The following is a 26,089-nucleotide window of genomic DNA, read 5'->3' as shown; positions in this document are numbered from 1 at the left end:
TGTCACATCTCCCATTTATCTTTCTATTAGATAATCCCACTTGCTCTCTCTCTCTCTCTCTCTCATGGATAAAACATAGTTTAATAAATTCCATTTGATTAAAAAAAAAGTATATTTAGCTATTTTATCTTCACAGGCTTAGAACTACAAAGATAAAGGAGGAAAAATGGAGAGTGGCAGAAGCTGACTTCTCTGATGGAATGCACTGAAAGCTTTTATTATGCTTCACTTATAAAAAGAATAAATTCTGCTTCAAATATAACAAAAAAAGATATAGCAAAACAATGATTAATATTGATACTAATTAATTAACCATATATATAGCTGAAGTTGGGAATTGCAGCAATATATAAGACGTAAATGGCAAACACAATGCTTGTTCGTTTCTTCCCTATGCATGAGGAATCACTGCAGGGTGCTGATAAACCATCTAAAGCTAGATTTGGATGCGTACAAGTAGGATGGGCATATAGAGATCATCTAACTGGTGGCGTAGAAAGCTCCGAAAGGGTTCCGAACGTATGACAAGCCATTCTCGGTGAAGTAGCTGCCTGAGCTTCTTGCAGCCATGCATGGAGATGGAGGCACCTCCCTCTTTGGATTGCCCTCCAACTCGGTGGAGTAGCTCAACACGGAAGAACCCGAGTTCTTGATCTGGAGGCTTCTTTGCACCATGAAGCGAGGATTGATGGCTCCATCGTTTGCTCCGCAGTGTGGGGCGAGGTCGGAGAAGGCGGAGACTTGCTTGTGGACTTCCGAGCTCGCCGGGGGTTGCTGTTCGAAGGCGGCGAAGCTATCCATGGGAGGAGGGAGGGAGGAAGAGGCCGCCGCCTCGCCATTGCCGGGCGGCGCCTTGGTTGGATCGGAAGTGGCACTTCTGCTCTTCTGAAACACTCTACATAGGACCATATCTTCCTGTCCCCATGTAAATGTGTGTGGAAGTTGGTATGTCACTCGAGAACATAAAGAATGTCTATGTAAAGGTTCATGGAAATATATGAAGGTTGTCATCACCACAGTCACAAGTAAGAGAAAAGAAGATCTACAGATGATGGTGGCTATCATCCTAATAGTAATCACAACAATGGAACTCTGACATAGGAATGGAGGCACGAGAAAGAGAGAGAGAGAGAGAGAGAGAGAGAGGAGACTAGGCATCAGTTTGCAGTAGATTCATACATATATAATATATGCACATGAAATGATGAATAAGCTGTGAAGAACAAAGATCTTCAAGTTAGGAATGCATGTAGAGATGGATTGAGATGACATTTTTCTGGTAGAACAATGGATAATTTTACACGATGTAAAGAAAGATCAGAGATCACTAAACTGGCATGACAATGAGTATCAAATAAAAAAATAGAGCTTCCATATCCATAAAATAAACATTTTGGATTGACTTCAAAAATTTATGGATTGTGCATTTGTCAATACGGTATGGACTAACTTAACAATGTCATGTCAGAAACCCCTACAAATATTATATGGATTTTATGTCATAAAAAGTTCAAATCAGATCTTAGATTGTGCATTTATCATGCTTTAATTAAGCTTCAAAGATCCTCTTAGACAAAAATAATGATTACTTTATGCTCAAACTAATTACATAGATATAGTTAGCTACATTTAGTATCTTGATCCCTACATTTAAAAAAATTATATTAGCAACCCTATAGCAAGACAAAATATAATAAAGATAATTTTAATGTTTTGTTTTATGATTATAAATGGTGGTATCATTGGAAGTTGTTGATGGTTGTTGTGGATAATGATCACTCTACATTTACGTCGATATCGACATAATTACCAAGTGACGAAAGGACTGTTGATGTATCAACGTCGATCGATGCACATATTGAGTGGTGTTGTTTTGTATCGACGTCGATACAAATGCAGAGTTGTGGCAGGAGATGAAGGCCATTTGGCAAATGCATCAATGCCAACGTAAATGTAGAGTGATGAAATGGCCACTCGATAATTGTATTAATATCGATACAGATACAGAGCAACAGTAAAATATGAGAATCACTTGGCAATTGCATTGACGCTAACACCGATGTAAAGCGATGAAATGGTTGTCGGACAATTGCATCAATATCAATATAAATGCAAAGTGACACTCACCTCTCATCGTTGCTCTCCTCGTTCATAGTAGCCATCCATGACCTCCACTAACGTCATTTGTCACTACCACTAGAATATTAAAATTATCTTTTTATTTTTTATTTTCATATATTTTTTTGATAAAATAGATATAGTTTTTTAAAATATGAGAAATATAACTAACTTCAAACGGCTATCTATAGTTGGCCCACGACATGACTCATGAATAACATATTAGCCAACATATATATTTGAAGTCAGCAACATACATCTGCTATTTGATGATGTCGACTTCAAATATATATATATATATATATATATATATATATATATATATATATATATATATATATATATATATATATATATATATATATATATATAATAGGTTTTGGAAAAGGAATCGAACCCTTAACTTATAGAATGGATCCCAAATACATATTATCAGACTAACCTAACATGTTTTCGGAAAGGATTTGAGCCCTTAACTTATAGAATGAATCTCGAATCCATATCATTAGACTAACCAATTAGGTGTGCTTAAGATATGAATTCATTTAATTTCATTTTTCTTTTTGTACCTCACAACATATACTAAAGCATTTATTTAAGTTCCTTCTGTTTTCCTTTGCTTGTGGTGTTATTGTTGTTGATGATGATGATGATGATGATGAAGATGATGATGTATTACCATGAGAGGAGTTTTATGTGGATGAGGAGCAGATCCAGCCATGCGGAATTCGTGCATGATCCAGTTGGTCTTTCTTCCCTTGGGTGCTCTGCCTTGGTAGAAGACCAGAGTCTTCCTCATGCCAACAAGCACACCTCTCCGGCTCACAGTCCGATCTTTCCCCGTCGCCTTCCAGTAGCCCGACCGGGTTGCGCGGTTGGTCCGCTGCCCCGTCGCATACTTCCGGTCCCGGAGGTTGAAGAAGTACCACTCCCTGCCGCCCACGCATGCCATCTCTGTCCCACAAAACATAGAGACTAGTTGCAGGCATCAAGCAAACAACAAGCATCAGCAATGTGTTGTTGATCTTTCTCGGCTTCTGCTTGGCTATAGGAAATCTAGCTTCCCAGTGTGTTAGGGTTTTGGTGGAGCAGGTTGAGATAAGCATCATGTATCCACCTTGGTTTGCCATGATCATTACAGTTTGGAAGGAGTAAGCTTGATTTTAAGATGTGATCACTCAAAAGTATTTGTTTAGTCTATTATTGAAGATCTCATGAAAAATCTATTATATATTGGAAGGATATGAGAGTGCGAGGAGAGACATAACCAAGAAAGAAACAAAGCCACACAAGACGCACCAACGCATCGATTTCCACATGACAAACAAGGCTCCATTGTCGAGCATTTCCTTTTCTTTTGGTATCTATCTCACAAAGCTGTTTTGCTTTCTTTAGACTCTTACAAATATGTTCTGCACATCTTCATGGCAGCATCTCAAGAACTTGCATGCATTTGACGGAGAGAGGCACATTGAGTTTTCCATCATCATCGCAAGGTTGATGCCTAAAAGGGTTGCTGAAAGGAGATCGTTCATATGAAGCTGGGAGGTCATCGGCATGTATCGTTTAAGATACATGAAGAGGTAATAAGCAAAGACCAAGATTCCAAAGTTGCTGCTCAAAGGATTGTGACCAGCAATAATTCACATGAAGGTGGGAGCCCACTTTAGGTACTTGGAAGGGATATAAGAAGATGTCACACCTCGATTGTACATTAAATGTTTGGCAGTGATCTCTAATGATCTTAATTTGGACGCATGAAGCAACGATTAAGGTTGTCAGATATCTACAGCACCACAGGAAGATGGAAGAACATAAAGAGAGGAATCAGTCCGACAAGTAGCTCAGCTAGTGTGATCTAAGAAAGAAAAAGGGTAAAGCAGACAGAATCGTAGCTGTTCATTTACGCACGGAATCAAAATCAAAGCCGGAAAGGGGAAAAGAACACATACTCTCCAGGAAGAGAACCCTAAGTTTCTGCAGAGCAGAGAGACATGAAGGAGGATATATCCTTCAGGCAACCATATGTCGTGTGTCTATAGCTACAGGAAGAGTAGTTGAGGGTTGTGGTGTGGTACCAGGAAGGTGCCATGGCTCGCACTTGTTGAGGTCGACGTGGATCATCATGTGGCAGCCATACAAGCCGCCGCCGTCGTCGCCGGCGACCTTCTTCATGAGGTAGTCGCACACCAGCTCCTCGTCCCGCGGGTGGAACCTGAACCCCGGCGGCAGCCTCGCCTCCATCATGCTCAAGTGGCTCATGGTGATGGACATGGGAGATGGATAAGAGAGAGAGAGAGAGATGAATAATAAGGAGAAGAAAACAACAAAAGGAAGGCGAGAAAGCGGACTTTAAATACTGTTGTTGTTGGGGTCTTCACGTATGGAAGATAACCACCAAATCACTCGTGCTCTAATTAGCATCTCGATTACATACGACAACTACAAATACAATGAGATTGCTCTCTTTTACTATTTCATGTAATATTTACGTGACGGAAACGATCTCTTTGAATGTTAGATGACAAAACTATACATACTAAGTCTCCTCCGAACCCCAACCCGACGATAAGAAAAGCCCTTAAGCATTTAATTATCTGTGGGCCCACCCTAATGTTTCTTATCCATCATGCATTTGGTCAAGTCAACATTTCAATTTTTTTTTTCCTTCTTACAAATAACAAAGCATTAAGCATATAATATTTCGAACTCTTAATCTTTACTAAGTCATATACAGTTTCACCTACCAATAATACTTCAGATTACGAATCATCAACTTTTGATAAATGAATCTATATTAATTGAAGTAATTCATAAATAATTCGGTATATTATCATTAAAAATGAATTGGAAGATGTTTGGAATCATTATCCTTGTAGGTGGGTCAAGCACACCAAACAGTCTGGTGAGTGGATGAAACATGTTATGGTGAAAGAGCAGAGTCTCGATAATGTAAATTAAGTGGCAATACTGTGCAGTGATGGGAGAGTCACCTGAGCTTGCCTTCCGTTGGCGACATGGAGAGCAGAAGCTTGTGACCTGGTCTTCGATTTACGTGCTCCGCCCTCCCTCTTTCCTTTTGTTTCACGTAGGATGGTTGCCTATTTGGTCTAGGCTACTGCACCTGACGTCGACCGCGCAGGTGGCGCCAAAACCTGCACCGTCGGTCATCAATGCCCAATCCACCGAGCCTCCTCATCGCCGCCGTCCGAACACCAGCGGACGTCCACGACGAGAAGGTGATCAGGGTGAGGAGAGAGAGAGAGAGAGTACCGCTGCTTGAGTACGACAAGCTCGTCGTCATACAATAACAGGAGGTGACATGCCCACCACCCGGGGATGTCTACTCCGAGACGTGTGATGGCGGGCGCTGCCCTCGCCCCCGCCCCGGCCCCCTTCGCCTTCCGTTAGCTGTGTGCGCTCCTTGTCATCGCTCGTGAAGATGACGAGGGGACGGTGGGGATAAGCTCTCCGGTCGATCCAACATGTGCGTTGGGTGGATGACGCAATGAGACCATAAGGCATGGGCGGTCGCCATCGGACAGGCGGTGGGATCCGGTGTTCCCGAAACGGATGGGCTTTCACGGTGGAAGGATGGACGGCGGAGGAGAGCTTTGTGTTGCTGGTGCAGATGGAGGTTAAATCTACTGGAATTGTTTCTCTAAAGATCAAATCATGTCGTTTACCTTATGGAATACTTGTGCATGGCTGTTGGAGCTTCACGACACGTTCTCATCTTTACTCCATCCAAATGCACACGCATTAATCCACCTGCGATTGCTACTTTCTCCAGCTTCTGCTGCTTCCCTGGGAAAGATGATCGATTGCTTGTTAAAGTGTCAGTGATGGACCTCATGCTCTCCACGAGGAGAACAAAAATAAGGAGGAGAACTAATGCAGTTGCTGTGAAGATGCAAGATTCAGATGTTCTTGGTATTGACTTTGAGGCTCTGACTTTGAGGACTGCACTCGTGAGCATGAAAGTGTAGACTTCAACAACACAGATGGCAGATGCAGTGCTGAACAAGCCAAGCATCAAAGAATAAATGCATGATGATACCGCATGAGTTTTACCTTATATCTATCTATCTTTGGCTGATTCCACAAGATGCAATAAAGCAAGTGCTTTGTCAAACATCTGTACTCTTCAAGTGTTTGCTGCCTTCATGGAACTCGAAGAACGATGACCTAAGAAGAAGAAGAAGAAGAAGAGTCGTAGTAGTTAGGTTATCAGTGAATGCAAACAAGACTGTCTCTTTCATCCCCAACGTAATGAAAGTTTGGATAAACCTGTTGTTGGGTCCAAGCTTCCATTGCCACCAGTAAGATAAAACCTGGAAGAGATGTGAGATGTGATTCCAGCTGGTAATATCAATAGAGCCTATAGATAAGCACTGGGTTCCTGCAAAAGCAAAAATGTCCAAGGAAGAAAAAGTTCCTATAGTATATGACAGACTGGATGCAATGAACAATCATAATAATGGACATTTCTTGAAGGATAAAGGTTACTTTGTGGATGAAGGTTACATAGGATGTGACTCAACAACAACGACAACAGCTTTAAATTAATGTGTTCTACATGGTCACCAAGTATATTTGAAGTTCAACATCATAAGAGGTCCAAAACAACTATTTCTATTATCAGAGATTGTTTATAAGGAATTTATAGTTTTGGAATATGGTAAACGGAAGCTGTATATAAAACACAAACACTTGGTATAAAAGATCAGTGAAAAGGATTTGAGAAAATCCACATGAATAGCAACTCTTCCAATGATTTTAAATTGACAACTTGGAAATTAGAGACTGCAGTTTCAAGCTGAAAGGTCAACACATGAAGTTCCAATAAGGAGTCAAGTACTCTGGATGACATCTTGCTGTCATTTCATCAGTCCAAGATGTAACTTATTAGCACTGTTTGCGAAAGAGAACAAGACATCTTGCTGGTTACAATAGGTTTGTTAGAGCATGCATACCTGCTGTTCTCAAAGGACTTCAAGAACACCAGGAATATTAGATTATATTTGTATCCAGAGGCTTTCAATATAGAAGAAAGCTGCAAAAAAGACATGTTTGATTAGCATAAAAATTCAAGGAAATGACAGAAGAAATCTGATTGATTGTTTTACAGTTCAATTGCACCTTAAATTTATCAAGTAAGAAAGGTGATCACAAGCTGCCTATTCCTTAATCAAAGTCTTTTTGTCCTTTGTTTCCAGAATGTGTCCAAGACTGAGCCAACTTGTAGAAATTTGTGGCCACCTGAATTCATATGAAGAGACACTCAGTATACACCATACTGCTACTACAACAATTTCAGGCGATCTCCATTCAAATGATGTAGAAGAATTGGCAAAGCATTTGACTAGATGGAGTGGGTGGAGGCAGGAAAAACTACGATGGATCCACTTCAACAGTTGAAACTGTTGGGGATGCACAAAAGTACAACATCATATCAGACAAGCAAATAGGCACTGATGAGGTCCAAGAAGCAAAATATTTGTTGTTCATAAGTCTGCATCTTTTGGCATTTTATTCAGCAAGCAAATGCTACACCAGAACTTGAAAGTAAGAAGCATAAGACTCTCATGATGTATTGGTTTCTTCTATATGAAGCTGACTGGGAAAATATCAGGATCAACTAGTCACGAAGCAAAAGGACATCAGAACCAGTTCACAATATGTGTCGCATGCATTTTTAGCAACCAAACTGAAGAAAACAGTAGAACACAACATACAGAGTGATGGTGGGAGGTTCTCCAAAAATGCTCCTATATTACAAAAGGAGTCTAGGATAGTATTAAGGCAGCTTTAAAACACTGAACCATGCATTCCAGAGACCAGACACCAAAAATAACAGTTTGGAAGAATTGAGATCGAAGATGAAATGCATTTTTAGACTTTCTCTCTCTAGAAAGAACTGGATGGCTAATCAGTTGAATCTTGATTCATCACAATCAGATCAGAGAAGGATCTTGTGTTTGATTCAGCAGAGAAGAAGATAATAGTTGGAACATGAAAGAAGAACCAGGTATTATAGTGGGTTTGCTTATGGTGACTGTTCTAATACATATCCATGTAAGCAGTATCAGTGAGAAGATTTTTCTCCTTTTCTTCATTTTACTATCCAATATTATCATTGATGTTCTGTTTCAAGACCATGTGAAGCTTAAAAGCTAGTGGACTTACTGTTGATCAACTCTGCCTCTACCACACCACTTCACTGATGGATAGCCGAGTGACTGTGCCAAGAGGATACGAAAGCCTGAGAAAGAGCCAACTCTACCCTGACGAAAGACCAACATTCACAGAATAAAAAAAAAATGGTGTTAATACTACAAAAACAAAACTTGGCATGAGAATGTAAGGTTGACATTAGTAGAAGACACAGAGAACAAAAACATTACTAATGAAGCTCAACACCAAGGGTCTGAAGGAAAAATTACTCCTGGCAGAATCATGGTGACATATAAGGATCTTCCTCATTTAGGGGACACCAATTAGCAAAGTTTACAGAGTTGGACTTTACAATGAATTTTCAAGATGAGCATATTTGGAAATCTAGGGATAAAATGGCATGACTTTGTTGTTGTCTCCTGCACCAGTTATGCAGCCTTAATATTTTGAGCTATACTAAATGACATTGCTCACTTAACTTGCAAAGTTATTTCAGCTGATTGACAAGAATCAAAGTTCTTAAACTCAAATACTGACAAACCCACATCTAAGCCAATTCAGTAGACACCAAAACTTCTTAGCAATCTCATGTCCTGTTGTTGGAGATTCAGCAAGCCTGGACATGCTGATTATTCTTCATTATCCTCATCCACAGACTCACAGAACACATAATGCAACTAGTTCTGCATAGAGACTTTAAACAAATCACCTGGTTCCCAGTGGCTGCAGTGACAGTCCTTTCAGGAAGCCACAGGTCTAAAAATCACTGCTCACCCTCATTCCTCTTGTTGGAATGAGAGAGGCTCACAGAGTTCCCAGCCAGACACAGAACAATACTTTTGAACCATGGATCTCGAGGAAGAGACATGTGACCAAGTGATTAGAAAGCCATGCTCAATGGCCTGAAAGCTTTAGATTGTCCCCCCCCCCCAACTCTAGCAGCTGAGAGGGGGTTCAAAGTTCAAAAAATTGCCATCACCACCACCACACAAGCACATGGGTGTAGAGAAGTGGCAGCATTAGATGGGCAGAGCTTCATCCAAAAGGGAAGAAAGAAAAGGATTCATCATCCTCTCCCTCCTCCAAAAGGCACGTACTGTCAGCTTTGAGTAGATGCCTTCACTGTTGGTTTCTTGTGTTGGTTGCGGCCATGAGTATTGCCCACTGGACTCCTTTGGATGCTAGCTAAGTGCCAAACTTGGCGATGCTCAAAGTAGTGAGGAGTCTATTTCTGCATGTGAGAATGATTCATTCATATGGTGAGGAGTAGGTTGCTCCTGACACCACCACACTGTTTGAGCTGTGGTCAGACCAACTTGTATGAACTCTCAGTAGCAAACAAGGATTGCAAAAGCTCATCGGTGAGGGAGACAATGATGAAACTGAATTCTCAGTAGTTGAACTCCCACAAATATAATCAGAAAAAAGACATCAGCTTTCTGAAATCTAATCATGCAACGACAAATTCCATGTTCCGTATGAACAAGTTTTTACTGGTGACTGAACATGGGATTGCTGTTGCTGATAAAACTTCCCAGAACAAGTAGTAGTGATTTGACTTATGGAACCAAATGCAAACAGTCATAAGCGTGGGGGAAAATAATGATGCCAAAGACTAGCAAACTTTATATAGGTGAACTAAACAACATATCATGAGATAATGATATCACTATATATTTTCAGAAGCTTAAACAAATGAAAAGATCCAATTCACATCAAACTCCAAAAATTTAAATACTAACCTGTACCCTTAATTCACTAAAACATTTGATGATCCTCTAAAAAGTGGTGAAAGATTTATGCATTTGATCATTTTCTTCAGACTTTTTCTTTTACTCCCTTCTACCTACTTGAAAGCTTAAGATCAATTGTGAAACAATATAAATTTATGGAAAAAAGAAAAAGGAGAAAAAAAATCTTCTATATTCCCCCTCGTGACACGTGTCGGAGCTGGCCATGCAGTGGTCCGAATAAGCGTCTCGTGGTCCTCAAGGAGCCAACAAAGAATCGCCTGGTCTTAGAAGATAATTTGGACACTAGCTCAGAGACAGCCCCATATGCCCCTTCCTACTTCGATGTACCTAGACGAAGGATGGGGGTGTAATAGTCATTTTATCTCCTATATTTGGTCAACTTTCTCCACGAATTAACCCAGCCGTCGATTCCTAATCTGTGGTGAATGGACGGAGTGGATGAACAAAGGCCTAGTGGTCCCCGGTCATCGATGGTCACGGGGACACGCTGCAGGAATCTTGACGGCCACGTAAAATTAATATTTGCCAACTTACCAACACATTTTACGCAGTTTGATTGAGCCATTCGATCACGGGTGGGTCCAGTGCCGGCGTCCACTCTTTTGCAAGGCGGGTTACCGAGTGGGTAGAATGCAAGCCGATAAATATGATCTGGGTCTTCGCCCGCACCAAAAATGATGCGAGCAAAGGACGTCCGATCCCTCGCGTGTCGCCATCTGGTTCGTCCTCATTCTGGACCGGACCGGCCCAAACACGAACCGTGTTCATATAAGTAAATGGAGACCCGGGAGTGGTTGAAGGCCAAACCTGTCTCTCTTCGCTGTTTAATGGTATGAGATGGTGGCCTCCGCCTTGATCACCGATGTCGCCCTCCCTCCGGCGTTCTCCGCCTTCTGCCGCCTCGGCCCCAGGATCTCCCTCGGAAGCGACCTAATCGCTGCCGCTGATGACGACAAGGCTGATGAACCGGGCAGGGAGGGACCTGACGGGGATGAATCTGGTGGCGACTTCGTCGACTTCGAGTTCCGACTGCATGATCCCGTTGCCATGCTCCCCGCCGACGAGCTGTTTGTCGATGGGAAGCTGGTGCCTCTCCAAATGGCGGTGGCGAAGCCGGTGGCGTTGCGTTCCGCTGCCGAGATCCGCTCGCCGGAGCGAGCGAAGACGCTGCGAATGGCCGAGGACTCCGGATCGGACCCCTACGCCTTCTCTCCCCGAGCGCCGAGCTGCACCAGCCGGTGGCGGGAGCTGCTCGGCCTCAAGAGAGCGGCGACGCCGAAGCCCGATCCGGTGAAGGTTTCTCCTGCCCTCGCCGCCGCCAAATCCAAGAACCCTAACCCTGACGCCAGGTCCCTTAAGCATTTGTTTCACCGAAATCTCAAAATGTCCCCGCTCGAGGCGTCGCTAAGCCTTCCTCTCCTCCACAACACCAAGTCGGACTCCGTCTCGATCTCCTCCCGCGCCCCTGACCACGAGGACCCCCCCGGGCTCTCTCTCGACTCGGACAAACCCAACCACCACATCCCGACGGTCCGGTTGGTCCGGCCACTTCCGGCTGTGGCGGAACCAGGCCGGAGCCGGATCAGACGGACAGCGTCGTCGGAGATAACGCCGCCGCCGCCGCCGCCGATTGGGCCGGTGGACAGTCCGAGGATGAACCCGTCGGGGAAGGTTGTGTTCCACGGGCTGGAGCGGAGCTCAAGCAGCCCGGGGAGCTTCACGGGCGGGCCGAGGCCGCGGGCGCGGGGGATGGAGCGGTCCTACTCCGCCACCGTCGTCCGGGTGACCCCGGTGCTCAACGTCCCGGTCTGCTCCCTCCGCGGCTCGGGAAGGGCCTGCCCGGCCTTCGGGTTCGGCCAGCTGTTCTCGCCGCAGAAGCAGGAGAAGCCTGTCCGGGGCTCGTCTGCGACTCGCAGCGAGAAGACCACGAACCAGAGGGATTAGGTAACACATCCTCGCCTCCCTCTTCATCGAAGGCTAACGCCAATTTCATTGACCGTTTGTTTTCCTCCTCCAAGTCGGTTCTCTGTTCCATTTTTTCCCTCCAAAACCTTTGTGGGGTTGGGGGATGTGCTCCCGTCAGCGCAACCGTCCTCTTTGAGCTATCGTGCGCCGGAACACGGGTTAACGAAATGGTTGGTGGCGCCGGCCATGGTGAGCCGCCGTACGCTTGTGTGTACCCCCATGTGATGTGCGCTGCCTTCCAAGCCACACTGCCATGGATGACTCTAAAATGTTCTACAATTCGATGATGATTTATACGATTATTTTTAGATCCATTGATGAGTTGTATATTTGGGGAACGAGCGTCATTCAACAAGTGAAGCTCAACACAACAGTCGTTTGCATAAGATGGGTGTAGAGTACACAGAATTCTGCTCCTGACATGCAGGTTTTGTTGCTATTTTGCACTACCTGTAACACAAATGCATTGGATTAGTCTTGGAATGGAACTTTGATTACGAGCACCAAAATGAACACAAACTGATGAAGCCATAGTTAAAGCTAATTCTTAATTTTGTATTAATCAGAAATCTAAATTTTATCTCACCACTATGAGATTAAGAGCACCTTTCAACTTAAAACTGATGCAGCAAACATTTAGGTTGACCGGAAAAATATAGGTTTGAGCTTCTCATGTACTTGCACAAGTTCCTCATTAAGCTAATGGATTTATTTCAAGTACAAACATCTACAAACACATGAGAACGGCAGATGTTAAACTCCCATCTAGAAACTACACAAATGAATGAGATATGCAGCCTTTTCCGATAAAGCATTACCGGGTTTGAAGTGAGTCAATGTGTCAGTAGCAGCAACAAGGATTCCGGAAGATGTGTGCTATAATAGCCGATGAGCAATTGCATCCAATTTGGTCACGATGTACTCGGTAAATAGCTATAATAATCCTTTGAATGACTTATCTCAAGATTCAAGAAACAATAGGGGCAGAGTAATGAACTAGAAAATGCCAAAGAAAAAGGTGAAGCTGCTCTCATGTAAATCAAACAAGTAATGGATTAAAACTAAACTGTTGCACTTTTAAGATTAAAACAAACCAGTTTAAAGCTTTTGCTCAATCATGAGATAACTAGAGGGGCGAAGAAAGGACGAAAAATCTTTTGGATAGTAGATAATGAAAATGCACAGCATTAAAGATAACAAAGTTTGAGCCCTGTATGACATACATCACTTTACTCTTAACAATAAGTAGCTATCATCTGTGAAAACAAATGCAGCTACACTATTTATACAAAGAATAATAACCTACACGAATGAGACATCAAAGAAACATAATCAAAATTAAGAATGTCGATCAAAGAAATCAAAGTACCTGAATTGCAAGTCAATAATGATGTGACTGCTCTGTCAATTGATGGTTATCTATAAAGAGAAATTTTAACCCTCAATCAGCAGATATATGATCATTAGAACATTGTTGTGAAGCACACTAACTCTGGAGGATGTACGTAAGGTCAAGCAATACCAGTGGGTAAGCCAGTAGAAAGCATTTGGTCCATGTTATCAATGCGCCTCTGAATCGATTTCAAAAGTAAGTTCAGCGCTGAAACCCTTTTGCAGAGAGAGGAGATTTTGGCAGCATATTGCATAATAAATGGCAAAGGTGCATCTTCTAACAATATGTCTAGTTCTGCAACAAGCAATATATACAAGTTAGTTTAAGCATAAAAAAACATATGGATCAGTTTAAAGGGAAACTAACGCCGGCAAGCATATTAACTTGGCAACAGACACCCATTGAAAGAATTCCATGATTTCAAATGACTCTTATAAGTATATGTTGAGACAGTATTTAGAAAACAAAAGGGTTGGTCCCTTGATCAATTTGTTTTCAGATTGGTCTTGAACCAGGTTACACTAAATTGCCTGGTACTTTTTTGATAATATGCAACTCGCTGAATTTGCCATCTTAAATCAAATCACTGAAAAGGTGTCAAAAACCGGTGGTGTAACAGCCTGATACATGCCTAGGAATACCTGTTTAGATTTGACAAGGAAAACTTTTACGAATTAGTTTTTCTAAGAAAAAATAATATCTCTTGCATTAAACAGTGAAAGAGTTACAAAAAGTAAAAAAATTAAAAATAACCAAGACACAGAAAAATTAAAAAATGAGACCCAGCATATAACATTTTAAAGAATTCAGTCAAGTCATTCCCTGCCTGTAAGTTTCTATAAAGTAGTTAAATCTGTACAGGAGATCTAAGTACCATATAGCACATATGTAATAAAAATTGCTGTTATTACTAACATATTCAAAACAATACATAATTGATACCGAGAGAACTTTATATAATGAAGTTATAATAATACATAGATAAAATATATATTATTGTCATATCAAGAACTTGGAGGATACTTTTGATACTCACTTCAGAAGCTGTTAAAAAAATTATAAAAAGAGCTAATACTTGGGTGGTGAATTTTGCATCAAAAACCATTTGTTATAACATAATAATAATAGTATAACCAAAAATAAAAGCAAAGAGAATAACATGTTAGTCTCATTTGCAATTTCCATATTCATGCCTATTAAATTGCGCATCCAATAATAATATGCACAGGCCTTATGCAAAGTGGTTGAAGAACTGCATCCACATACCTGGCCGCATGCTGACCGCTTTTTGGACAAAGTGAATAAGAAAAAGGAGTACTTGAGGCAATCAGTATATCATATTATACAAGTCATAGATTTCAACAAAGGAATGCACAAAAAGAGCAACATAAACAGGATTCTTCTTTCGCTGCTGAACCAGATGAAAATGCATAACCGAATTTAGGGCATATGCCGTGGAAATATGCCCATTAGTTGATATGTGAAGTTGTGCTCAGTCAAAATCTACCCAGTAAATGTCAAAGCTTCGATGCTAAGATCAAATAGAAGGACATAACTGCCTATCAAAAATTCAAGCCTGAAAGCTCACAAGCACAACTATATCCTTAGGCATATTTGCCATCAAAGATTTCTTAAAGAGTACAGAGCAAAGATCAACATTTAATTCCTTATGTCATACATTTAGATGATGTGATAGAAGAAAAAGAGGTGATGTACTCTGCAAATGAAAATTCATTAACAAGTGCCTCGACAGAAATCAATAACCATATAGAATTCAAGAAAGCAGAGCTGGAATTCTAACTCCGATCTAGAAGACCATCAAAAGATTCGTTAAATTTGATGTAAACCCTCAAATTTTGCTTCAATTTCGACTAAGAGAAATAAAAGGCGGATGTCAATTTCCCCCAACAAAAAAGAGGCGAAGGAAAACTTGATAAAAGCTGATAAATTGCCTTAAAGAAGACCCCAAACCCCAAATAATATCAGAATCAATGGGTTCTACCTCCTGTGAGGCGATCTAGAGAAAGGGAGAGCTCGTCCTGGCTCCGGGCGGTACCCTCCGCTCTGGAATCGAACTCCCTCATCACGGCCCCCAGCGTCGAAGCGATCGCCCGTGCCAGGGCGTCCCACCCCTCGTGGCCGGCAGCAGGTCCCTCGGCGCCATTCACCCCGCCACCTCCACTGGCGGAAGGCTCGGACGAGGCCCTGGAGGTTGCCGGGATATCGCCGTCGTCCATGGTGGTTCAGCCCCTTCTGCCTGCTTCCTTTCGATGGATTGCGTTCTCGAGCTCCCTGCGATTTAACCGGGTCCGATTTCGATCGACTCGAACCCGATGCCAGTCCGAACCGAGCTCTCTTGTGGTTCAACAAACCGTTCCTCTTGTCAATTCCGTTCCGACCACCCGAGATGTCATGAGAACCAATGAAAGCATAAATCGTTAATATTCAATCAAATATTATATATCAAACTTTCACATGCAACAATCAAAAGACAGTGAGTATGCTATAACATCATCTCTCATTTAATCTCAGAATTGAATTGATTTATAAGTTTGATTCGAAAGTGAGAGAAGAACTGAATTGGTTGAGTCGAACCAGTACACTACTTTCGATCACACAGACATAATCGCAATGATTCTAACAAATTTGATAAATCTACAACCGTATGATGTAAAATATTTAAATCTAAATTAATGATAGTATATCCATCAAATTTTATATTCTCCCATTTTTCTCACAAGAATTCGAAAGCCATTCACACATTCACAGATGATAATTTTGAGAATGCAGCTGTGGTAACATAATAAAGGTGGATGAAGCCAAGTGCAGGTTGAGAGGACAGTAAAGCCTCCTGATTCAAAAGGACAAATACATTAGTTGAAAGTCGCAGAGTGAACCAGAACAATGGTGCCATTACAAGGGGTTAGAAGGATATACAAGATCAATGGACCAAGTGAAGAGGATGTCACACTTAACCGGCTTGTTTTTGGCAATAGATCATTCATTTGCAGTGTCCGTTGCACTGCCGATGAGCTACTACCCCGTTGCTGTGGCCCTCACTGGTGGGCTTCAGATCAACTTTCTTGCTTAGTCCCCATACGCGGATGGTGTGGTCATCACTGGCGGAGGCGAGCATGTGAGGGTTGGACGGATTCCAGCTCACGCAGTTGACAGCGCCCGAATGTCCAGGAAGAGCCTCAACAAGATCTCCGCTGCCACGATGCCATATGTACACCTGACCACAATAGATTTATCCCATCAAGTAACTGGCACATCAATAGAAGACCATGATTAAAAAAAATTCATATGATCATGTATTAAAGAGAAAAGTAGGTTATATTTTTCTTGAGCCGGTCAAGAATTTCAAGCAAATTACTGAAACTTCAAGTAAATTCTCTGGTAGAGTAGACAGACCCTTGTACTGAATGCAAACATTAAAATACACCAATACAGAACTAGAAACACTAGTAGCCAAGACTTGTAATTCTTTTGACCATGTGGAACAATTCAACTCTTACAACGCTGACAATCTTTCCGTCATCTGCCTCTCCACAAAACCACAAAACCACAAAACCACTTGACCACTCTTTTCCTTCACAAGTTAACTATGCACCTTACAATCTAGTCTCTAAGAGGTTAACTAGCTTCACATCTACAACTACCCAGGCCTGAACTGAACCATGGCTTCCAGTACCAACTTTTCTTACCAGGAGCACAAACACCAGGATTAAAAAGGAAAAATTATCTAAAACCAATTTCACAATAGTAACCCCTCTTGTACATTCGGATATGCTAAGCATACCCGTTTTCTGTTGTCACAAAAAAATCCAAAAAATATTCAGGGGGGAGGAAACAAGCACCGACTGTAACATCTTACTAAAATACAAATGAGGGATGGAATCTATTCAGAAACAAGAATAAAGTGCATGCATTAAGTGAAGAGGTAGTCCCAGACATGCTACATTCCAGGTTATCTAGCAGAAAAGAGAATTCCTGAGAGTAATGCACTAACAACCCACATAATAAAGTCAAAATGAGACAAATTGTACATGGAGATGTAATCGCACAGATAGATTAATTTACTTATCAATACCAATAGGTGGAAAAGAGTGAGGAAAGCATATCCATATGATTTTCAGTAAAAATTGTACCTGTGAATCTTCACTTCCGCTGGCAATGAAAGCCTGTTTAATGCCCCCAAAACAGGACCTTATTAGATATCGGCTCCGTCTATGACCTTTGTATCTCGTAATGAGTCTGGGATCATCTTTTATGCACCATAAGTGAATCTCCTGGTTTATCAAGTTTACAAGTAAAAAATTATCATCGCCTGATAGTGTAAAAGAAGTAATAGGCTGTTCCTCTTCTACCAGCTTCTCCATCTTCATTTCCCTATCTAGCAACATAATCACATTTCCCTTACACGTGTTTATAATATGTCGACCATCTTTTGTGATGGAGATGTCAGAGGTCATACTGGTTCGCAGGCCATTCCAGGAGTCAATTTCTTTACCATCCAAGTCCCAGATGCAGATACTCTTATCTGTAACACCAGAAAATAATCGTTTTCCATCTGGGAACCAACCGCAAGAAATCAGTCCAAGACCAGTTTTTTCATAGACTTGGAGGCATTCTCCTGAGTGAACATCCCAGCGTCTTACAACTTCTTCCATTCCACATGTGAGAAGCTGGCTGTCATCAGGGCTCCAAGAAATCATCAAGACAGCTTTCTGATGATCAATCAGCTTGTGTTTCAATGACAATCCTTCATCTTCATGAACCTGGATATCAAACGGCATAAAGCTTACACCAGAGCAACAAAAGATTATCAGTTAAGGAAAGGCCTCAACTAATGTCGGCCTAAATTAAACAGATACTTATTCTGTTAAGTTTATAGCTTTTCTAAATTTCTGTTGGCTGCATACGTTGACTCAAATCAAACCACATATTAACAGGAAACTTGGTGCACTCGACTGCCCTACCTTTTAATCTAATGGATTAGTAAGGGGAAACAGTCAAAAGTTGTTACGAATTTAGATAATTTAAAGTTAACTTAAAATCTAATAGACTTCATATTTTTATCAATCTCCCCTTTTTTTTATTTTCATTATGGTATCCAAAAGATATGTTTAGAATTAACCACTTGGCAGTAGTCATTTTATTTATTTCTATTGCTCCTATAGCTAATTCTAGTATGATACTTAGATGTACTTGTCATATCTCATAGACATCTCATGTTTTATTGTCAACAACTTATTATACTAGACATTTCAATCCAATCTGTGCACAATCTGATTCCTGCATCTGCATCCGTACAATACTGGAACATATTTAACATGAAAGATAGTGAGAAAAAAATTAGTGCTCTGCACTGCAGAAAGGTAGCAACTGAGCTCTGTAAGGCTCAACCTTTTCGATAGGAAAACCAAGGTCCATCATAACTCATGCTCATCCAAAAAATTATCGAACAAGTGTTAATAAGCTTGCAAACCAAGGGAATAATAGATAATGGTAATTCAGGTCCAATGATATACCTCCCATATAATAGCAGATTTATCATTTGATGATGACGCTAAATACTTTCCGTGGTTTGAGAACTGTAAAAACCATACTTCATCATGGTGTTCTTGCAACACCTGTTGAACATAGATAGAGCAATTTTCAAATATAGGATGTATTGTTATTAAATACCACAAGAATCATAATAGCACCAAGCAACAATATATAATCTATTTTTTCGATCTGAAGATCTAACACTCTCTTTTCTCTCCCTTTTTCTTTAAGATTTGCCAACATAAATTGCCTCTATTCTGCTGCTCTATGCTTAGCCTTGCTCCTTAACCAGTGAAAGTTACTTTTTTGTAACATACCAAACTCATAAAAAACACAAAAAAATGGGCAAAACTCGTAATTCAACAACTGTTGAATGTCAATGCTCAGATTACAGAAACCTGCAAATCCACCAAGTATAATTCAACCTTGCAGAGAGTCCACAATTCAAAATCCTCAATTATCTCATTTCTTCTTGAAATGAACTCTAGAAACCACGGAAATTAATTTAAACTGAAGTTTTAGATTTTTATTTTTATGAATGACTACACCTTTGGTGTTACTCATATCTTATATGTGACTGTCTATAGTTCCTATTTGGTGTTGGCCACAAAAAAATGTCAGTGACTTTCCAAAATCAGAGTTCAAGACGAAAGGTCAACATATCTCAAGATAAGCAAGCAAAGCTCCAAGCATCTTTTAATGTATGATCGAAAAGTTCATCCTCCTACACAACACACATCTACATATGGTAGCTCAGTATTTAAGATGCAATATCACATCGTTTCCTAGCTTCCATCTTCCCATCCTTACTAATTTGATCATTTTCCTCAACTAAATATCTGTATTTATTGCAATTTTCTGCAGTATTTAAACCAATTTACCAGATAAACCATAGATTGGTGTGGATGAGAATGATACAATTTAAGGATATGGTGAATGCCAAACCTGAGCGGTATAAGAAGGTAACTGATCCTTGCCACAATTATGATCAGCATACAATGAGAGGGAACTATCAAGAGAGTTGTGGAAATAACAAGATTCCCTTTGCAAACCAAGTGCCTGTTCAACCAAATGCTCCAACCTCCTCTCAGGTATCATCACTGTTGGAGGAAGCAGTTTCTGCAATTCCTCTAGAAGCTTTAGTCCAGGATTTGAAGTTTCAGTTCCAAGATTGGCAAACCTAAGTAAAACATGATGTGAAGGAGAGACAATACAGCTAGCAAGCTCATGCACCCGCTTTTTGTTGATGCCAAGAGGAGTAATTTCACATCTCAATGTCTTCAATGCATCCATGAAATCATTAGTCTCCAACAGTTCAAAGTACTTTTGCTCCAATATCAAAAATGAAGAATATTTCAGTAAATTTTCATCCACAAGACCTATTTTGTGCAATGTCTCCAAACTTCCATCCCAATTTCCATCAAGCACTTGTTTCCTGAAAAGATTCGCCACTGATGAGTGCAAGGAAATCCCAGACTCCTCCTCCAGGATTGCTCCACTCTTTTCATATCCAAGAGAATATAAGGTCTTGGTGATGATTCTGACAAACTCAGCCCTTTTAATTACACCTTTCGAACCAATCATATCTTGTTCCCCGTGGAATGGCAACGGTTTGGCCATTGGACCTCCCAAACAACCAATGTGTAGCAAAGAAGATGAAGTGTTCAAGAGGCTCCCCAATTCTGCTGAGGATGCTTTCACACGTTTTGCTGGTGGTTCATCATCGTCTAAACCTCCCATGAAATGCCAGAATCAGCCCATATAAAATTCCAGAAAACAAGAGACAGCTGCACACAAGACTGATGTAATTGCTTGGAAGTTGATGAACTGGATATGCAAAGACTTCCTACATAGAAGAATTGATATTTGGTTAATTCCCCCCAATGAGATGCAACTAATTCTATCCAATCTTAAGCAGGTAAATGCACTTATCCTTGATAATCTATAAACCAACAAAGGATCTCCCCCAATGAGATGCAACAAATTATATCCAATACCAAGCAGGTAAATGCACTAGTCCTTGATAATCTATATATCAACAAAGGGGGAAAGAAACAAAAGTTAGAGAGAAAGAGAGAGAGAGAGAGAGAGCAGTTCAGTTCCATAAGAATGAAGAAATCACACGAAACACCAAATAAAATAGTGAGCAAAGGATGAAGTTGGTACAATTCTTGTGTCCTCAGTTTGACATGTTAGCACAACTAAAATGCTTTAGTCTAGTCTCAATAAACACCTTGGGGACATTTCCTAAACAGCAGGATAACTTGGTAACATGATATCTGCTTGACTAGTTTTACTAGTTCCTACACTAATCAAATTCTGCTTATGTGATTGAATCATGCTCAATTGGAAATCTTATGAGAAATTAGTTGGCGCAACACATTTTCAAGTACAAAGCCAAGAAACGACAGGGGCTAGTAACTTTAATTCATTATTGCCTATCAATAGCAAGTGATTTGAATACCTCCTGTGCATTTTGACAGACCCAATCGAGCACAAAAAGGAGAAAGTCTCAGCCTTAGAATGAAGAATAAGGTCAACAATTGGAAGACTGCAATGTTCTTACATTGATCATATTCAGTTAACCGAAAGATGCACTAACACTAACTTCAAGTCAGATAACTACGAAACAATAAACAGAAACCGGAACGATGTTACAAGATCATGTTGGGTTGAGCACCCAACAAGCAACTTCCCCGTCAAAACAAATTATGCCATCCATACTAGATAAATTCTGAATCTACTTTAGACATTTGTTTGATACTGCAACAGAGTTAAGAATCGCGAGTCGAAAGCACATGATCCAGAACCGGCACATCCAATGGCGGGATTTCACCAAATCCCAAGTCAAGAAACTAGCCACCGACAAGAACCTAAGTACCAAGACAAATAGCAACAGCAAAGAACAGATCGATAACAGAAAAGCTGACCTCCAAATCGATCAAAAGGAACCCCCAAGGTCTGGTGGATCCAAGACCGATGGCTGATCGCCCCAAATCGAGCACCGACCGGGCTCTGCAGCGCGATCAGTTCGGTCCCAAAGCCTCGGATCCCAAAGGGGAAGGGGCTACAGGGACTCCTGCTTTAGTATGTGTAGCTGGATTGATGCCTTGAATTGGCCCTCGAAGAAGAGGAAGAACGATAAGGAAGAGAGATGTGAGACGAAAGCAAGGGGAGAGAGAGACAGAGAGAGAGAGAGAGGAGAGGAGATGGCTTGGGGTGCAGGAAACCGACTCAAATAAAAGAGAGTGCCTTCCGGATCTCTTCTATCTCCTCCTCCTCCTTCCATTTGTTTTCTTTCTTTTTTTATTTATTTTTTTTACGTTGGTGTACGAGAACTTTAAGATCAACGCAGGGTTTCTCAGTCTCAAGATTCGGAAAACGCCACTGATTAGGCCGGTGACACGGCGGTATCAAAACCATGAGAAGAACCATGGCTGACGTGGCCCACTGTCGTCGATGGAGCACCTTTCACGGGACACGTAGGCCAGACATAGGAGCGCGATAAACATATTTGCAGATGAGATGTTTGATGAAATGGTGCGCCGGACCAGAGGACGGCGAACAAAGGGATGCAGAGAGTCCTCGTAAGCTTGAATTCCTCAAATCGTCACCATCGACGAGAAGAGCTTCACGATATGGAATGGCACAAGCTAGCTGCAGCCAAATGAATGCAAAGCCAGCTACCAGGTGCTACATTCCAACACGACGTCAACATATTCATCAAGCTTGAGCTTCAACTTCGAGATCAGAAGTCATCTAATAACCAGAAAGTCTGATGTCAATACCTGGATCACGTGCAGGTACCTCAAGTTCAATGGGGAAGACTTTTGGCATGGATGATGTCCATCGATGTCCCTTTCTTGCTTGAGTTCCTCCAAATCATTGCCACTGAGAAACGCAGTCGATGCTGGGAAGAGTTCCTCCAATGGATCGAGAGAGGGACATCCACATATAACATCTCATGCTAGAAAACCAATTCATGCTCCTTGTGTTGCAGAAGGCCTTGGAAATCCAGTGTTCATCTCACAATTTGCTGCTCATCAGATGCTTGAAAGAAGTTTCTCCATTCAAAATGTAGGCATCTATGCAAGTTGAGCAACTCCGCTTCTCCAAGGATCAGAATCCCAAGCCTGCTTGTGGAATCTCAGCTCAAGATGAAATCGCAATGCCGCTGCTGGAAGAGATCGCAATTCCTTCAGAAACCAAATTTCAACATGCAGACTACAACTTCAGTTTAAATGCTGAAGTCACAGTAAGAAACTTCAGTTTCACATCAATTTGCACCATGAACCGATGCTTGTTCCTCAGCATTGACCATCCATAGATCATCGTCTACCATGAACGCACGAACACCATTCTTATTGTCTATCCAGCTGTAACCACGATCCTTCGCCACCCCTCGACCATTCATCAATGCCCTAACAGCAGATGCATCATCCCATCTACCTAGGGAAGCATATATATTGGACAGAAGAACGTATGGTGCCGAGCTTAGGGGGTCAAGCAGGAAAAGCTTCTCTGCGGCACGTTTCGCAATTGTAGCATTTCCATGAACAGCACATGCGCTAAGCAATACCTCCCACAGGACAGGATCATCTACGCATGGCATCTTGTCTACTAAGGCTTCAGCTTCCACAAGGCGACCAGCACGACCAAGAGAATCAATCACACAAGTGTAATGAACAGCAAGTGGCTGGATTCCATGGTCCTTTTCCATTGTATCGAGGATTTTAAATCCCTTGTCAACCATCCCAGCATGACTACATGCAGCAAGAACAGCTATGAAGGTCACACTATTTGGTTTCTCATCTGTTCTCAGCATGTGTTCAAAGAGTTCCACAGCTCTCTTGCCATAGCCATTTTGGGCATATCCATGTATCATCTCATTCCATGAAACAACATTCTTGGTTGGCATGGTATCGAAAAACCTGCGTGCTTCATCTACATTACCACATTTAGCATACATATCAATCAAAGCACTCCCGACATAAACACGGAACTCATAACCATCTTTAGCAGTTTGGGCATGTATCTGTCTTCCCTGAGGCAATGACGACAGTCTAGCGCATGAGCATATCACGCTTGCATAGGAGGATTCGGTGGGGAACATGCCATCTTGACGCATCTGCTTGAATACAGCAAAAGCTTCTCTGTTTTGAGAATGATGTGCAAAGCCAGTTATCATTGCATTCCAACTGACAACATCCCTCTCTGTCATCCTATCGAAGACCAGCCTTGCCACCTTGATATGCCCACATTTTGAGTACATATCCACCAGTCCACTGGCAACAAACACATCAACATGAAGCATGGCTCTTATTGAGGCAGAATGCGCTTGCTTCCCAAAGTCCAGAAGACCCAAAGCCGAACAAGAACTTAGAATAATGGCCAAAGTAGTTTGATCGGGCAGCACATTCTGAAACTGCATCTTCCTAAATAGTTCGACTGCTCTGTCATGGCTTTCCTCTTGGCAGTAGCCAGAGAGTATAGCATTCCACGACCTAACATTAGGTTCCACTATCTTGTCAAACATCTCATGTGCTGCCGCAATGTCACCTGTCTTCACACACGCAGCTAGCAAACTGATGTAAGTGACTTCATCCGGTTCGAAACCATGTTGCTGCATCAATTTCAACATGGCTATAGCCTTTATGCTGTCACCTTTATGACCATATCCAGCTATCAAAACATTCCAAGAAACAACATTGATATTTGGCAATGTATTGAAAAGCAATTCAGCTTCATCCGTGTTCCCACACTTGGCGTACATATCAATCAGAGAATTGCCCACATGAAGATCATATTCAAAGCCGTACTTAACTGCAAGAGCTTGTATCAACTGGCCAAGCACTAACCCATGATGTCGAGGAATGCCAAGCTCATCTCCTTCAGCTCTGGCACAAGCACACAACACGCTGGAAACAGCAACTGGATCGATGAGAATTCCGCTCCTATGCATCCTCTCAAACAATCTTACGGCTTCCTCGATGGAACCACTCTGCATCATACAGCCCATCATCGCAGTGATCGAGACCTCATTTGGATGTGATATCCTGTCGAACACTTTGACTGCATCACCAGAGCTCCCACATTTTGCGTACATCCCGAGCAAAGCATTCTCCACGAATAGATTCCCATCGAGGCCAATTTTCACAGCAATCCCGTGGCACCTGCGGCCATCCTGCAGGGCCATGAGGCTGCCACACGCGCTCAAGACGCTGGCGAAGGTGAAATTGGTCGGGACGAATCCTTCCCTAGTCATCACAGAGTACAAGTCCAACGCTGCCTCCTCGGACCCACCGCGCGCCAAGGCGCCAATCATGGTGTTCCAGGACACGACGTTCTTGTCAGGCATTTGCACAAACAGCTGATGGGCTAACTCCAAATCCCCGGACTTGGAGCAAGCGGACACAATAGCATTCCAGGAAAAGACATTCGGGCAAGGGATGGAGCGGAAGACGTTGACGGCGTAGCCAATGCTATGGCACCGTGCGTAGAGCTCGATGAGGCGGTTGGAGAGGAAGGTGTCGGCGGAGAGGCCGGCGGAGAGGATGCGGGCGTGGGCGGCTCTGCCGTGGAGGTGGGACCGGTTGGCGATGCAGCAATGGAGGAGGTCAGCGAGGTGGGCAAATCTTGCATGGTTCATGCCGTCTCTTCACGCAGCCCGAAGCCGACAGCGTCAAGCTATATATATGGGTTTCACAGTTCATAATATATCAACATACTTATAAACTAATTAGCTAAATTTATCATTCGAGATCGCGTGGCCTAATGGATAAGGCGCTCGCCTCCGGAGCGGGAGATTGTGGGTTCGAGTCCCATCGCGATCGCTAGACAAATTCTTCAAATATCTTTTTTTTTTGTTCTTTCTATATGGTATTGAGAACAAAGCTACTAAATTCATAACCAACACAGCAGAGGTAGGGAAGAATATTTAGAGTATTTGAAAAAAATAACAACATGAAATGAGAAATTAAAAAATGAAAGCATCAATCAAAAAATAAAAGAAGAGATTTTTCAGGAAAATCATTTTTTTTATTTTCTTGGTTTATTTATTTTGGTCTATTTATTTTTTTATTACTACCTTTCGGATTTTTCTCAATATCCACAGTTTCATTTTAATTTA

The 26,089-nt window shown here is 41.8% G+C and overlaps 4 protein-coding genes and 1 non-coding gene across 8 annotated transcripts; 2 read left to right on the top strand and 3 right to left on the bottom strand.

Moving 5' to 3' along the window:
* Positions 1–319: 319 nt before the first annotated feature.
* LOC108953656 (NAC domain-containing protein 21/22-like) lies at positions 320–6,442 on the bottom strand. Of its 2 annotated transcripts, XM_065078280.1 has the most exons (8): positions 6,409–6,442; positions 6,193–6,306; positions 5,805–5,925; positions 5,392–5,740; positions 5,112–5,273; positions 4,197–4,375; positions 2,798–3,072; positions 320–915 (listed from the first exon to the last, which is right to left on the bottom strand). In XM_065078280.1, the coding sequence occupies exons 5-8, from the start codon at positions 5,135–5,137 to the stop codon at positions 481–483; spliced, it is 915 nt and encodes a 304-aa protein (XP_064934352.1). In that variant the 5' UTR covers positions 5,138–5,273; positions 5,392–5,740; positions 5,805–5,925; positions 6,193–6,306; positions 6,409–6,442; the 3' UTR covers positions 320–480. The 2 variants fall into 2 exon arrangements, with proteins under 2 accessions (XP_064934352.1, XP_064934353.1); XM_065078281.1 differs by lacking the exons at positions 5,112–5,273; positions 5,392–5,740; positions 5,805–5,925; positions 6,193–6,306; positions 6,409–6,442 and having other exon boundaries at positions 4,197–5,092.
* Positions 6,443–10,604: 4,162 nt separating this feature from the next.
* On the top strand, positions 10,605–12,328 carry LOC103993630 (uncharacterized). Its single transcript, XM_009413765.3, has one exon. The coding sequence runs from the start codon at positions 10,887–10,889 to the stop codon at positions 11,991–11,993; it is 1,107 nt and encodes a 368-aa protein (XP_009412040.2). The 5' UTR covers positions 10,605–10,886; the 3' UTR covers positions 11,994–12,328.
* Positions 12,329–12,370: 42 nt separating this feature from the next.
* Positions 12,371–16,072, bottom strand: LOC103993631 (uncharacterized). 2 transcript variants are annotated; one of them, XR_010475790.1, is made up of 5 exons: positions 15,410–16,072; positions 13,537–13,701; positions 13,384–13,433; positions 12,601–12,947; positions 12,371–12,464 (listed from the first exon to the last, which is right to left on the bottom strand). XR_010475790.1 is itself a non-coding variant. In XM_065078282.1 (4 exons), exons 1-3 carry the CDS (start codon positions 15,642–15,644, stop codon positions 13,396–13,398), a joined length of 438 nt encoding a protein of 145 aa, XP_064934354.1. In that variant the 5' UTR covers positions 15,645–16,072; the 3' UTR covers positions 12,371–12,464; positions 13,384–13,395. The 2 variants fall into 2 exon arrangements, 1 of the variants encoding a protein (XP_064934354.1); XM_065078282.1 differs by lacking the exon at positions 12,601–12,947.
* Positions 16,073–16,203: 131 nt separating this feature from the next.
* LOC135587181 (WD repeat-containing protein 26 homolog) lies at positions 16,204–25,614 on the bottom strand. 2 transcript variants are annotated; one of them, XM_065078279.1, is made up of 5 exons: positions 21,891–23,208; positions 19,906–20,806; positions 18,942–19,043; positions 17,559–18,188; positions 16,204–16,642 (listed from the first exon to the last, which is right to left on the bottom strand). In XM_065078279.1, exons 2-5 carry the CDS (start codon positions 20,698–20,700, stop codon positions 16,409–16,411), a joined length of 1,761 nt encoding a protein of 586 aa, XP_064934351.1. In that variant the 5' UTR covers positions 20,701–20,806; positions 21,891–23,208; the 3' UTR covers positions 16,204–16,408. The 2 variants fall into 2 exon arrangements, with proteins under 2 accessions (XP_064934351.1, XP_064934350.1); XM_065078278.1 differs by lacking the exons at positions 16,204–16,642; positions 17,559–18,188; positions 18,942–19,043; positions 19,906–20,806 and adding an exon at positions 20,816–20,988 and having other exon boundaries at positions 21,891–25,614.
* Positions 25,615–25,720: 106 nt separating this feature from the next.
* On the top strand, positions 25,721–25,793 carry TRNAR-CCG (transfer RNA arginine (anticodon CCG)). Its single transcript has one exon. It is a non-coding gene; the product is annotated as a tRNA-Arg (tRNA).
* The last annotated feature ends 296 nt before the right edge of the window (positions 25,794–26,089 follow it).

This window comes from Musa acuminata, chromosome BXJ1-8, assembly GCF_036884655.1.
Source record: "Musa acuminata AAA Group cultivar baxijiao chromosome BXJ1-8, Cavendish_Baxijiao_AAA, whole genome shotgun sequence".
Classification (NCBI taxonomy): domain Eukaryota; kingdom Viridiplantae; phylum Streptophyta; class Magnoliopsida; order Zingiberales; family Musaceae; genus Musa; species Musa acuminata.
This window is presented reverse-complemented; position numbering and strand designations above follow the sequence as displayed.